Source organism: Gavialis gangeticus, unplaced genomic scaffold (assembly GCF_001723915.1).
Source record: "Gavialis gangeticus isolate Ggan-Ray unplaced genomic scaffold, GavGan_comp1, whole genome shotgun sequence".
NCBI classification, from domain to species: Eukaryota; Metazoa; Chordata; order Crocodylia; family Gavialidae; genus Gavialis; species Gavialis gangeticus.
The window spans coordinates 3,240,722-3,255,108 of NW_017729001.1; the positions used below are offsets into that span (position 1 = coordinate 3,240,722).

At 40.5% G+C, this 14,387-nt stretch overlaps 1 protein-coding gene across 2 annotated transcripts in view; it reads left to right on the top strand.

Moving 5' to 3' along the window:
• Positions 1-14,387, top strand: part of RBM19 (RNA binding motif protein 19) — a 156,105-nt gene that overhangs the window by 44,159 nt on the left and 97,559 nt on the right. For both annotated transcript variants that reach the window (XM_019506689.1, XM_019506690.1), the window contains exons 20-21: positions 752-807; positions 3,253-3,369. In XM_019506689.1, coding sequence (XP_019362234.1) covers positions 752-807; positions 3,253-3,369 — 173 coding nt within the window. The remainder of the gene's footprint in view (positions 1-751; positions 808-3,252; positions 3,370-14,387) is intronic.

Below are 14,387 nucleotides of genomic sequence, written 5' to 3' on the forward strand. Positions count from 1 at the left end.
CCCACATCCCTCCAGGTCCCTCTTCCAGTCCTCTGGCACCACACCAGAACACCACGTGTGCTTGTAAAGCCGTGCCAGGGGTCCTGCAATGACTTCTGCTAATTCCCTCAGCACTCTGGGGTGGAGATCATCAGGACCTGCTGATTTAAATACATGCAGTCCCTCCAGAAGTTCCCTGACTATTTCCTCACTGACCCTAGGCCTGGGTGTGTGTCCCCTGGGACCTATGGGGGTCCCAGTGAGGGGGGTGACCTGGTCCCTGCTCAGAAAAATGGAGGCAAAGAAATTGTTAAATTTCAGTGGCTAGGTTCTCGGGCTTCTACAGGCAAAAACTAAAAGCTCCCCTATTAGTATTGCCTGCAGTCAGCAAATGAGATTTTATTCAGTCTACACCCAGTAAAAAATGAATGCATGTTGGGGTAGGAACTGTCTCTCTAAAAGATTTCACAGTAGAAAAGATGAAGAGTAAGAATAGAAATAGTGGCACAGAGAAATGAATTATTTTCCCAGGGTCATGCAGTGCTAGAGTTTTGTGTCTTGACTTCTCATTCATTGCTCTAGACTTCACACTAACTTGCTTCCCATCTGTATTATATACCTTTATCCAGTTTTGGCTAGTGGATGGCAAAGAGGTTTGTGGGGGGGAAGATGGAAAGGAATACTACTTGCATAGGAAGGAGAATTAAGTTGTGTAAGCCATCTTTCTCTATTCTGAATGTTCATATTTTTACTTTGTAACTTATGTTTTTAGGGTTGCATGGTGGACGGCCATCAGCTGGCAGTGAAAATCTCTGAGAGGGCCATCAAGTAAGACTCTGATTATAGTCCTGCATCTCTAGGTGCCAGTGAGCCTTTGAGCAACAGTGACCACATTTCATTGCCAACTAGTTTTTTTAATGACTTCACTGTGTGAAGAATGTAGTGGCTGCTGGGAGCAGTTTTTTAATTCAGGTTGTGAAGAGTGCCAGTCTTAAATACATATTTAGGTGACACACTGGAATCATCCTAATTTCCTGAGTAAATGTTTTGGGGGGTTTTTTACACTCTTTAAAATGATTATGTGGGAGTCATCAAAATAGCAGTAGTTTTACTCAAGTACATAGCCTAATGAAAGGATTTGTCACCTAAAATTTGATTTATTCCAAGTAGAAAATAAAAAGAAGGCACTGAGTTTTAGGAGAAGATTAAGCACCACTAAGTGAATAACAGATTAACTCTGATGAAGTCATTTAATTGAGAGAAACTGGCCAAAAGGTAAACTAGATTAGAGTATTGAATATAGGGGCTCCCAAAGTATAACTAATGATCTTCGCCGTAACCTTTTAAAGACAAGGATCTCTTTCCACTGTTACACTGGTCTCCAGGCAGGTGATATCTTTCTGTGCATTGTCATTGGTGTTAAGGTGATCTTTGGGCTGTGGGACTTTGCTTCAGAGTACATTCATATCACTGCTTGCTTATGAGTTTTGTGGGGGCACTGTAGCAGTCCTCACGTCAAGGGCTGAAGGGTTACCATCTGATTCCCAGCTCTTGCTGGCTTGGCAACCATGCCTAGCAGTGGAATCAAGTGATTTCATACAGTCGCATGAAATGTTCATGCTATTTACAGCTGATCAAAGAGAACAGAAGTGAGCTTAATGTAACTGAAGCAGAGGTATCAGCTCTGCTTCAGTTACGTTAACGCAGCCGACGCTGCAGATTTGTCATGGGTCCCAGATTTGAGTGGTTCATGATGGGGAATATTCCATGAGGAGGGACCTACTTAAATCATGGGGAGACGAGGGGTTTTTGCAGCCCGCTTGTAGCATGCAGCGCTGATTTCGCGGGCACGTTACAGTGGCCCTGCCCCTCGTGCTGATTGGCAGAGAGGTCTTTGGGGGAGGGGAGGGGAGGAGGGATGAGGGGACAGCCTCCACCTTGATTCGTGGCTGCCCTTCATGCCACCCTGCCCCTTAGCTCTGATTGGCTGAGAGGCCCCAGCAGGGGGAGGAGGAATGAGGGGATGGTTGCTATCTTGTCTGCTGCCCTTTGCGCCTCCCTGCCAGGCAGCACCTTCCCCTCCCAGCAGCACGAAACTCTGGCTCTCACTGGGGAACCAGCATTTGATTCTTTATTAAACTGGGGGGAAGAGGGGGGTTGTTGATTTTGCAAATTTCACAGACAATCCAGGATTTTATGGTTTTTGTGAAATCTGCGAAGCCATGAATTAAGTAGGTCCCGACCCATAAGTTCTGAAATCTTGTAGTTCCAATTTATTGGGGAAATAAGACACTTAAAAGTAATCACTGTTGAATTATGGCAGAATCAAAACAATGTTAATGGCTTCTCCTGTGTATAAAAGCCTTTTCCTTGACTTATTTCAGTTTCAGTTTAGGTAGCAGGGTCAGATTTTTCATTAGTTCAATTAAAGTTGAAAAGTTTGGAATCAGAAAGGTAGGAGAGGATGACATCTGTTAAAGGAACTTGAAGGACCTGGGGTTAGATTTGTTGAAGGTATTTAGATGCCTATCCTGCATCGTTAGGTTCTGAATACCTGTGAAAATCTGGTCCATCATGACCAAAAATAACCTGACAATTCAATAAGTACAGCAAATATGTCTAAAAAATAAGTTTTAAATCCAGAGTATCTGTTTTCATACATTTACTTTTCCCCCCTTATATATTTGTCATGTTTACAGTATTTTTATATCACTTTTTTGGCATGAATATAACACCGCCTATGGATATTTTAATTTTATTCCAATTTCCATTCACTTTGCACTTGACATAAACCCTGATAAATAAGAAGTGTTAATCGGAGTTTTCCAATTTATTACAGAATTAAAAAGTAAGAATCTTAAATAATTGCATGTTGAGGTATGAAACTGCTTAACTAAATACGTTTGAGTTTAGTATAGGAAAAAACAGATTTACAACAGCTGCAGTTACCCCCAATATGAAAGAACTTTTTCTTTGAAAAATAGCTAAAAAGTACAAATGCTAGACAAGATTTGAATCTGTGTGTAAATAAGAGGGGGTTTTTTAAAACCTGCTGATGGAAATCATGATTAAAATCAGTGATTTAAATCAATCCACTCTGCTGTCTAATCTGAGTCTTCTGGACGTACAAATAAGCATTCATTGAACATGTCAATCAGGAAACTAGACAACAGAAAGTCTACATTCTTAACGTAGAAGGAACTGAAGAGCAAGAAGTCTATGATGTGTTGATCTGTAGAGAGTAACTTTCTCATTTCTCTTTTGATTTACTAGGTCTACTGTGACTTCATCCCGTAAAAAACAAATACTCAAGAAGCAAAGGAGCTCCAAGATCTTAGTCCGAAATATCCCATTCCAGGCTACTGTGAGGGAAATCAGAGAGCTTTTCAGGTAGGTAAACTACCTCCATCTTATCTACAGAGAGGGAAGTTATTCACTGGGTCTTGCTTTGATGGCTTTTAGCAGGTGACTTTGATATCTGAGCACTAGTGTTGTGAGATTGTTGGGTAACTGAGTCTAACCTTGCGTTTATCCTTGTCTGGAACGTGTATACGGACTCCACAAGACATGGTGTACCTAGGTGAGCAGAGGCACCAGGACAGCAAGCAGGAAAAAAATATAATTGTTTTGCATATGACTGACCAGATTCACACTCCGTCCTGTGCATATGGCAATACATGTCATACCTCAAACCCTTGATTTATTTTTAAAAAACCTTTTCTCATCATGTGTGTTGCTGAGTGTCTGAAGTACTTTTTTTGGTGTAAGGGTATTGCTCAATGATTGGTATGGATGAGAGAAATAAGAATTTAAGAAGTAGCTGTCTTCACTGACTTTCCATCCTCAGTTGTGCAGCCATTCAGGTACATTCTGGATTTTTAAGCATTGATTCACAAATGCATGTGAAACTTTGCATGATTGAAAAATGAAGCCCATTCTCCACCCCCAAGTAGTTAATATGATTTTGTTGTGGCAATGATGCTAGAGAGAGCCTGATCCAATGAACTGGGAGGCTGGAGAACTGGGTTCTGTTCCTTGTTCTGTTGCTGACCTGAGCTGTGACTTTGGACAAGTTAGAGAACCAAGATTTACAGGGTGTAACTTCATGCAGTTAATGGTTGTGAGCGGTATGGGAGTGTGGTCTCTCAGTATCCAGTGAGTTTGGTTTGAGTGTATTTAAGCTGAACAATGAGGGAAAACTATGTAAATCTACCAATTGGATCATAGATAGACACAGGAGGGACACCTGCCCACTAACTGGTAGTGCAGACTTAGAGAAGAGGCACTTGGAGGGGCTGGATGTGTTCAAATCAGTGGGCCCAGATGAATTTCATTAAAGGGTGCTGGAGAAATTGGCCAGTGTCATAGCACAGCCGCTGGCACAGCTGTTCGAGCACTCACGGTGCTCCGGTCAGGTCTCAGAGGACTGGAAAAGTGTCAGTGTGGTCCCTGTTTTCAAGAAAGGGAGGAGGGAGGGACTGGAAAACTATAAAACAGTTGGTCTCACCTCTATCCTTGGGAAAACTGTGGAAAAAATCATTAAGGATCACATTTGTTGGAGCCCAGCAGGGGAAATAATGCTAAAAGGAAATCGGCATGGATTCATTGCTGGTACATCCTGCCTTGACTAACCTTGTTTCTTTTTATGACGAGATTACAAAATGCCTAGGATGCAGAAGTAAAGGTAGATGTCATCTTCCTAGACTTTAAGAAGGCCTTCGATACAGTATCTCATTCTGTTCTCATAAATAAACTGGCAGGCTGTGACAGATGATTACACTGTCAGGTGGTTGGCAAATTGGCTTAGGGGTCACACCCAGAGAGTGGTGGTGGGTGGGTTGATATCAGCCTGGAAAGATGTGGGCAGTGGAGTCCTGCAAGGCTTGGTCCTTGGACCAGTACTATTCAATGTCTTCATCAGTGACTTGGATGAGGGCATAGAAAGCAGGTTGGCAAGTTACCAAATTATGGGGCAAAGTTAACACAGCAGAGGATAGGGAACAGATGCAGGTGGATCTGGACAGGTTGGAAAAATGGGCAAAACACAATAGGATGTAGTTCAACAAAGTGTTGCACCTGGGTAAAAAGAACTGCCAACACACTTACAGGCTGGGGGGTGACCTTCTTAGCAGCACAGCAGCGGAAAGGGATCTTGAAGTTATAGTTGACTCCAAGATGAGCATGAGTCATTAGCGTGACAAAGTGATCAACAAAGCTAACCACGCTTTATCGTGCATTAGCAGATGCATGATGAACGGGTCCAGGGAGGTGATGCTTCCCCACTTTGCGGCACTGGTCAGGCCACAGTTGGAGTACTGCATCCAGTTTTGGGCACCGCACTTCAAGAGGGATGTGGAGAATCTTGAGAGGGTTCAGGGGAGGGCCACTTGTATGGTCAGAGGCCTGCAGGCAAGGCCCTACGAGGAGAGACTGAGGGACCTAGATCTCTTGAGCTTTTGCAAGAGAAGGCTGAGAGGTGATCTTGTGACTGCCTATAAATTCATCAGGGGAGGGAAGCAGGGAATAGGAGATGCTTTATTTACTAGGGCACCCCTTGGAGTAACTAGGAACAATGGCCACAATTTGAGGGAGAGCAGATTTAGGTTGGACATTAGAAAGAACTTCACAATAAGGCTTGCCAGAATCTGGAATGGGCTTCCAAGGGAAATGGTGCTTTCCCCTACTCTGGGTGTCTTCCAGAGGAGACTGGACAAACACCTAGCTGGGGTCATCTGACCCCAGTGCTCTTTCCTGCCCAGGGCAGGGGGTTGGACTCTGACCTATCAAGGTCCCTTCCGACCATAACATATATGAATCTATGTAATAGTAAGCTCTAAGAACCAGCTCCCACGAGGTGGAAGCCTATTTGCTTAAACTAGTCAAAACCATGTACTGAAAAATGCAGAGGGCAACCCCACAGTGACACCCCCCAGCCCATCTCCTTTGGCATGGAGAAAATGGCCCTAGATATCTCTCTTTCTGAATTCTCTTGAGTATTTTAATAGCATGAAATGTTATACAAGGGTCAATCAGAGATAAGTACAATTTGAAGTCCCCACTGCTTGTTAGGCTTTTATCCTGCAAGTTATCTGGTTTAGCTGAACATTGTGATGCTGTTTGGAAATTGGTTTCTTGTGCTTAATTGGAACCAGGATGCAGTAGCTCTGTGTCAGAGGTATGTTTATGACCGTTAGTTGCATTGTCTGCACCACTACAAGACACTGCTACTATAGCAATGAGCTTCTATGCACTGGAATAGAGAGGGAACGTCTAGCAAGAGAACTTGTTTATTCAAGGGAACTTCTATCTTGGAGGCTTGTACTTTGACAGTACAGTGATAGGTCTCCTCGAAATAGACTGGACTCTACATTTGGACTTCAGAACTATTAGGATCTTGGAATGAGGAAGTTTAAGATGTGGCATCATTTCTACCCAAAACTTAACTCTTCCTGCCAAGTATGGGGGCAGGAAACTTGACGAGCTGAATTGCCAGCACTCTGCTGATATCCTCAATAATACCAGCCAACAAACCAAATAATTAACAGAGCCAGGTTGGCTTTCCGTTCTGTAATAAATTCAGGGACAGGAGAAATCTGTACTTGTCCAAAAGATAAAAGATCAGTACAGAGAGATGTTATTGTTTTATGTTACTAAAAGGGCGTTGAAAAACAATGCATGGTTGAGAAGGTGGGGATGCGGAGGCGGTTTGATAATGCCTTAAGAAACACAGGGCTTCTAGACCCATATTACCAAAAGCATTTTACCAACAATGCATAGTAATCAGGAAGCAATGTTGCATCGGAATGTCAGTTTCACTTAGTTACACCATACGTTTATCCTCAAAGCAGAAACCACCAGTGTAAAAACAAAACCAAGCAATATAAAATGGAGCTGTCTTAATAGCATCCCTCTGTGTTTTCAGAAGGGCTAAACATTTGCATGCATCAAACATTACTAAATGCCACACACATGCTGATATTTGTTTAAAATTTCAAGCCTTTGCTCTGATGCTGTAGATTTAGATCCTTCTGTGACTAAGAATCTTCTTAGTTTAAAACCATTCTTTGGAACTGGAGGTAGCTCACTTGTCAGGACTGCAGGGGGCACTCTTGTCCTTTATTTCCTTAGGAGGCAAAGCAGAAAACTAACTGATGCTCCCAAACAATGCCACTGCAGGGCAATGGTAGTTCTGCCTGTGGAGGTTAAAGGCTTTGTGGGACAAGTCTCTTCTCTATTGTTTCACATGTTCAAAAACCACTTTCAAGCCACCCAGTGGATGCTGTCTCTTAACCTGCTTCCTTTATGCCACATTTGAATTGTCTGGGCAGGCTATGAAATGTAGAAGATTAAAAATCCTTTTTACCCTATACAAATGTTTCCACTTTTCAAGCTTTGTCAAGGGAACTCCTCTCCCTTTTAAATCTACCTAAGAATAAGTGTTAGCAACGCTAGCACTTACCTGTTTGAAATGGAGCCAATAGTGCTTAACTTTTCTACATTAAAAAAAAATGGAAGTTTCTAAACGAGACAGTTGAGGGCTGTAGCTTTAGAAACTCTTACCCTATTCACCTTTCCTCTTTAATATTACTGTTTATCTGGGGATCAGTCATCAGAATTCTTAGTCTGAGGAAAGACTAAAGATTCTTGTTTAGGAAGCTATGCCAGTAGTCTAAGATGGGTACCAAAGGGCTACCCTTGTGCCTGTGCTTGTTCCCCTGGTCTAGCTGATTCAAACTAACATTGCAGGCCAAGGGTTATGCACCAAGCGTTAGCAGGGGTGGATTTTAGAATACTTTGAAATGGACAGATGATGAGAAACATATTTGGAAAAGCCATGGTAAGAATTTAAATTAGCATGGCTTTTCTCAGACCTGTAGTTTGCATAAGATTTAGGGTATGTGCTTGTTTCTTTTGATTTCAAATTTTTGGGTGCAGGGCTTTAATATATGGGGCAGTTTGGAAGGGAATAGTCTTTATGTGCATTTGACCTACCACAGTTCAACACCTCTAAAGCCCTTGGCCCACAGAGTCTGTCAAGAGTGTCACAGTAAGAAATTTACTCCACTTCCTGACCTCCACCACACTTGAGCTGGAGGAACCATCCCTAACGATGAAGAGTTTTTAGCTTCTGTGCTCTTTTTGCTGAGACTACCGGTTAATCAACTAAACAGTTCAGAACTTTGCTTCCAGTATCTGAGTGGCTAACACTTAAGAATTTCAACCTCACATATAAAGCAGATCTATTTTAAAATGAAGCCTTGAGCATGCACTGCCCCAGAATATTGTACTGCTAATGGGGATGGCTTTTGTGACGTGGGCATCTGGGGATTTTGATGGAGATCAGTCAATCTCATTTTGCTTATTTGCCATAAATACAAGCACTATCTGATTAGCAAAGCCTATATGCAGATGTTAAGATGTTCCCCTCGGTGGATCTGTTCCTTTACTGGCTTTCTCCACTTTCATTTCTACGTGGGGAGCAACAAAGACCAGAACATCCTGACCCAGTTCTCTTTCAAAAGATCAGGAAGTAGGGAAGACCAAAAAAAAATCAGATCTGGTGAACACTGTCAGTTCTTTGCTGCTCTATTAGAATGCTCAGGGGCCAAGATTTTCAAAAGTGACCACTGATTTTTGGGAAGTCATATTTTATACCTGTGATCTTCAAAGAGCAAGTTGTCAGGAATTTGTGAATTTTAGGTACCTTTAAAATGTGTCATGTTGGGTCCATGTAATTTTCAGTCACTTTAATAGGCCCTTCTAGATGATTTGTTTTCTAACCAACTTTGAGAGCATTAAAAAATGGAGGCACCATTATCTACAGACTTTCATCACAGATCATGAGATTTTCATTTTTTATTAAAATGGGAAAAACTTAGATTTAGGGGTAAAATCCCTTTCAACTTCTTCCTGATCAATCAGCACTTTGTGAGTTGTATATATGATAGATAACCTACATAAAAAACATGCCTTTGCATGGAAAGCATGTCATCAAAGAAGAGGAACACTTGTAAAAGCATTCACAACATTTATAACAGGGTTGATTTGGCTTCCTTGTAGTTACTTTTCAAAATATATGGTACTGGAAAATTGTAGTTGAGTGAATTCTATATAGAATTCCAGCATGTTCCCAAGACTCTTTAAAACACAAAACTGCTTCCATCTGATAAAAGGTAGAACCAGAGATGATTCTGGGATTAAGTTTTGGGAATATATATATTTGGGATTTGGGAACTCACACCAACACCCACCAACCCACCCCGCTCTTTCTAAATTTAGAACTAACCATCACCTCAGGTTTCTGTGTAAGCAGAAGAAAACAATACTACCTAATTATTTGTTTGCCAATTAGGTCTGTAAAAAATTCAAGGCTTGTTGTTGTATTATCAAGATATATAGCTATCTGTGCAGATCTTTTACAGTGAATCACAGTCTTGAATTAAAATCCTTCCTGTAGGACTTGAATTCATACAAATTTTGTAAATCTCTTGAGTTACAGAATTGATATGGACCAAAGTAAATGCCTACCTTTGACTGGAATAAGGGAACAGCTTCTAGAGAAATAAATCTGCAAATGATATTGGAACAATATGTAAGGTTCCTAGGATACATTTAGTCCTCTGTTATCAAATTCTTGTATAAATCTAACATTGCGTCTTAGAAAAACCAGTGGGATTAAAAATTGTCATTTGGTTTGGGGCAAATGTTATATGCCCCAAATAGATGTTCTAGCCTTCATTTCAGTCATTTGCCTTCTTGTTTTACCTTTTAAAAAAATATATAATACTTGATACTCTTGGAAGAAGAAAATTCCCAAAGCTAGGAACCAGCCATGATTCTAATGCTGTCACTAGGGACAGGGTTTGGGAATTGAATCTCTTCTACAAGAGCAGGTGGGAAGGCGGACATAAGTAATGGATAGAGTGAATAAAATAGGCAGATATTTTTAAGAAAGTCATTATAAAGTGAATCCTACAAAATAATGCCTTGCACTTGTTCAAAATGGGGATGGACCATTATAATAAAGTGCAGTTACCAGATTATGTTCTTCATTTCCCATTATGAAGGAATACAGTGGCATAATGAAGTCTAGTGTGAGACTCCTGACTGTTCACACCTTTTTCTTTGAAAAGGAGGCTACATGGCTGGAGAAAAATGTCCCTTCCTCAAAATATCTTCCTTCTGTCAAACTTGTAGAAGTGTTCAATAACTGGAGGCAGTAGAAACCAAATAGTCTGTGACCTCTACTAGTGCCAGAGTTGGTGGCATTTAATTGGGGACATTCAGCTAAGGTAAATAACACTAAAATGGCTAAGTAATTGAGCACTTGAATACCGATTACTATAGTTTTAAAAGTGGAAATGGTATAATTTTATTTTCAAATGAATTGCTAAAATTTTTAGCTGTTTTAAAACCTGGGTAAATCCTCCAGATAACATCGTGCTGCTATTAAGAAGTTTTGAAACATGCATTCCAAGAATTATCCAAATAACATCTGGAAACAGGCTAGGCCTACATTTGTGCATTCATTGAATTATTGCTATTAATGCTAATATAAAGCTTTTTATTTATTATGCAATTTATTAATCCCGTAAAACTGAACCAAAACAAATTGACACAGATGATCTATGTTGAGCATATTATGCAGAAAAAAAATGCTGGATATGTGAAGCATGGATGTACTAAAATACAGAACTAGTGGAAGGACATAACACAGATCATCAACTCTGAATTAGAAAGGGTGGAAAAAGTCACCACCACTTATTCAGCAGTAGATTCATCTCCAAATTATACCAGTGGGCTGGACTGCATCTCTGCGTTCATTTAGGATATTAACATGTGAAGTAGTTTTTTGTCAAAGATACGGTGTATGTGGCACTGCAATTCCATAATCTTGTTGGTACAGAGTCGGATTAACACATTCTTTATTAGAACAGCATACAGATAAGAGGCAAGGGGGTGATCCAGCGGGCAGGGGTGACAATATAGGACACTAGAGACATAGTTTAATTTCTTGTCCTGACACAATGTGTATGGTCTAGGCCAATCACTTTGTCTCTCTGTTTCAATTTCCCCATCTGTAAAATGGGAACTGTCCTACTGTACAGAGGTGCTTGCGAAATCCTCAGATCCTACAGTAATAAGGGGAGGTCAAAAAGATGAATACGAATGAGAAGAATTAACACAAGAAAATACAATAACGGGACAATGACCTAACTATATAATTGGTTTGTAGCAAGATCTGTATTTGTGTGAACATGCAAAAGCACTTTTTTTTTTTTCTTCTCATGTTGAACAATAGGAATAACTGAAGGGCATAAATATTAGCCTATTCTTGCCTTTACTTCCTAGCTTTTTCTCTATGTTATGTTTTGTTTTTTTCAGTGAAGAGTGTATTTTAAGAAAGAAACCTCCAGAAATAATACAGTCTGGGAGTAAGCAATCCTGCGTTTTAGAAAGAAAAGAGGATGCTATTTCTCCTGATGCTGCAAGCAATAGAATTCTCTCTTGCTTTTTTTTTGTTAGCACTGTCGCATCATGTTGTTCAGATCAAGGAAGGAAATAGTGGTTTGAGAATGCAACAGATTTGCCTCTTGGATTTTCCAAAGAGGTCCATGTACTAAACGCTTGTCTGAATAATGGCCTCTTATGAGGCAGATAATGCTCCCATCCAGGTGTCATTGGTGGATTTTCTATAATGATTGCAGCACACAAGCTGTCTGGAATGACCTTCTGGTTCTAGAATGGGAAGGATGCTTGGGTATTGTGAACATGAGTTTATCTGAGTGCTGTGCATATACTATACTGTCTTCCACTAAATTTACTGTGTAACTGGTTTCAGGAGGACTATGTAGATAGAAAACCTAAACTATAATGCATCTGAGATACATACTATGGTGCATGTAGGTGGTATAATGTTTTTATGGCACAGATGGATCATGTGTCTATAGTCTTTTTATACAGCTATGATAGCTTTTCTATGTTGCTCAATCATTGGTGAAACCTCTCTGTGCTGCAAGCCCTGATTTCAAAGAAGGCACCCCAACACTAAGTGCAGATGCAGCACTTGGGCATTAAAATAAGCACTTACAAGCCAAATTAAGGCCAGATCCTTTCACTTATTTTTTTGTCAGCTTAGGCTTTAGCATTTAATGTTTAATTTAGGATAAAATCCTGTTAAGATTCTGTGTTTTAACAACTGGGCTCCTTGCCCTCATCTAGACAACGTCCCAACTATGATCAGGTCTGTGGTTCCATGAGTTTCAGAATCTGGCTTACCAATGTAGAATTGTGCTCGGAACTTGAAGTTATCATCTTATCTGAGAAACTATGATGGAAATAACTTTTAAAAGCAGATGCATTGTGAAATGCATTTTTATTAGTGCCACCTAAAGGCTGTCTATACATTTGTCTGAACCTCCTTTGTCTCTCTCAACTGAGAGCCTCTGCCCTGTTGCTGTTTTTCCAACTCTTCAAGACTGTGAAGGAAGGGGGAGTTTCTTTGCTTGGCTGCACTTCCTGCTCCCTCACCATGAAATGGTGTATCTACCCTGCCTTCTTCCTTCCTGGAGGTGTAAAGCCTCCTGCTAGCAGCATGAATGGCAGCATTTCACAACAGGGTGGGGAAGGCATTCATTAATAGGGGCAAACCGTTGGGTTGTGGCAGTCTCACCTGTTGTACTATTGTATGCCCTTTATGCCTTTTCTGGTCTTTCCTCTTAGTTTTCTTTTATCCCCATATTTTTCCCCTGATGGGAGCAATCAAAGACTAAGGGCAGGTTTTAGTCTCTGCTCTTAGAGCCAGTATACACCATAATTGCAGCCCTGCCAAGTCCTGTTCTATACTACAGATAGTTGAAGTGCTGTTTAGACTTCATCATACATCCAAGGCTTTGCACAGACCATTAAGCCCTGCTTATTCTGTTTTATATATTTGTACAGCACCTGGCACACAAGTGCATCAATTCATGAGTGGATCCTGTATGAGCTATTGCAGTGTTGCAATGAAAAAATGTTGTATCCCATTCCAGTGCAAAGTTTGCACTGTCAAAGTTTTATTCTCTCCTACATCACCTACTCCAGCTGCATACTTAAAACAAGGATAAAGCAGCTGATTTACAAGACATTGCACATGCTGGCTTCAAAATGCCAGGTACCCCAGATCAGCATGTCTGAAAATGGTCATTTGCTACATACAGGTGTTTTTATGGATAGCAAATAGCAGATGTGCATCGGTGATGCTACTGTGTGGGTCCAGATAAAAATGCAGGGGTTGTGCGGTTTTTTTGCTTTTGTGTCTGTTACTACATGGAAAAGCTCCTCTGGCTTTTATGAATTTTATTTTCTTCTGTAAGTCTCTTCTTGTTGTGCTAGAAACCCAAACATACAGCAGCATTAAACTTTTACATGAAAACCAAGAATTAAAGCTGACCGTTGTAGTTTCACTTTGCAAGATGAGCCATGTAGGAAAAAATTAAGCAGGCTTTTCAGTGCACTTTTTGCATTTTCAATTAAATAAAAAGGTGTTTAACATAGATAAGAACATTTTTACCTCTGTTGCACTTTAAGCAACACTGTCAAGATTATCTTCCCCAGAACATAGGGGAAATTCTCTGCATCCCTTTCTAAGGTCTGAATGTAACTGCAGTACTGGGTTTTCAAGTGAATTCCAAGCCAGGAACCTTCTTCCTTGTTCCCCTGCACCCTTGTTGCTGAGGCATTTCCAGTTGCCTGTTCTTATTCAGTCCGATCATCTAATGCAAACTAAGGGAATTTGTAGGCTTCCTTATTCTGAGATATATATAATTTTTTTTTTTATTTTATTTTTTTGCCGATGTGGCTCTCTAACTGAGACACTAAGCTGAACCTAGTGGTGGGGCTTAATTAGTTTTATGCACCAGTTTCTCACTGCTTATCAATGCAGGGGTGTTTCTGTTTTTTGTTTGAAATGCCATGTTTAAATGTTACCCTCTGGCAATTTTTTTCCCTGCACCTGTGTATGTTCTGATTGGTGACTAAGACTTAGGGAAGCTTTTTTTCTTTTAGTTCTCAATAGGAAGCAAGTAGCTGAGTGGCTGCTAACCTTGTCCAGCATCTCCTCTGACTACCTATTCAGTGCTATTAATATTACACGGTCTTGTTCTTTTGCCTGAGCTGGTAAAAAGAAAATTTTGTCCTAGAGTAAACACTAAGTGCATGTGTTTCTGACATACTCATTTGATTAGCTTTAGTTTGGCCTTAGGATTTCTAGAAACTGCCATAACAGGAATCATAATTATCTAACTTCTCAACTCGATCATCTCAGATTTTGTTCCCCAAATTGCAGTCAGGATTCAAACAATAAAACACCACCACCCCCCTTTCCAATTGTTTCTTATATTTAGGCCTTTTTAAGCGTTTTTTTTTTT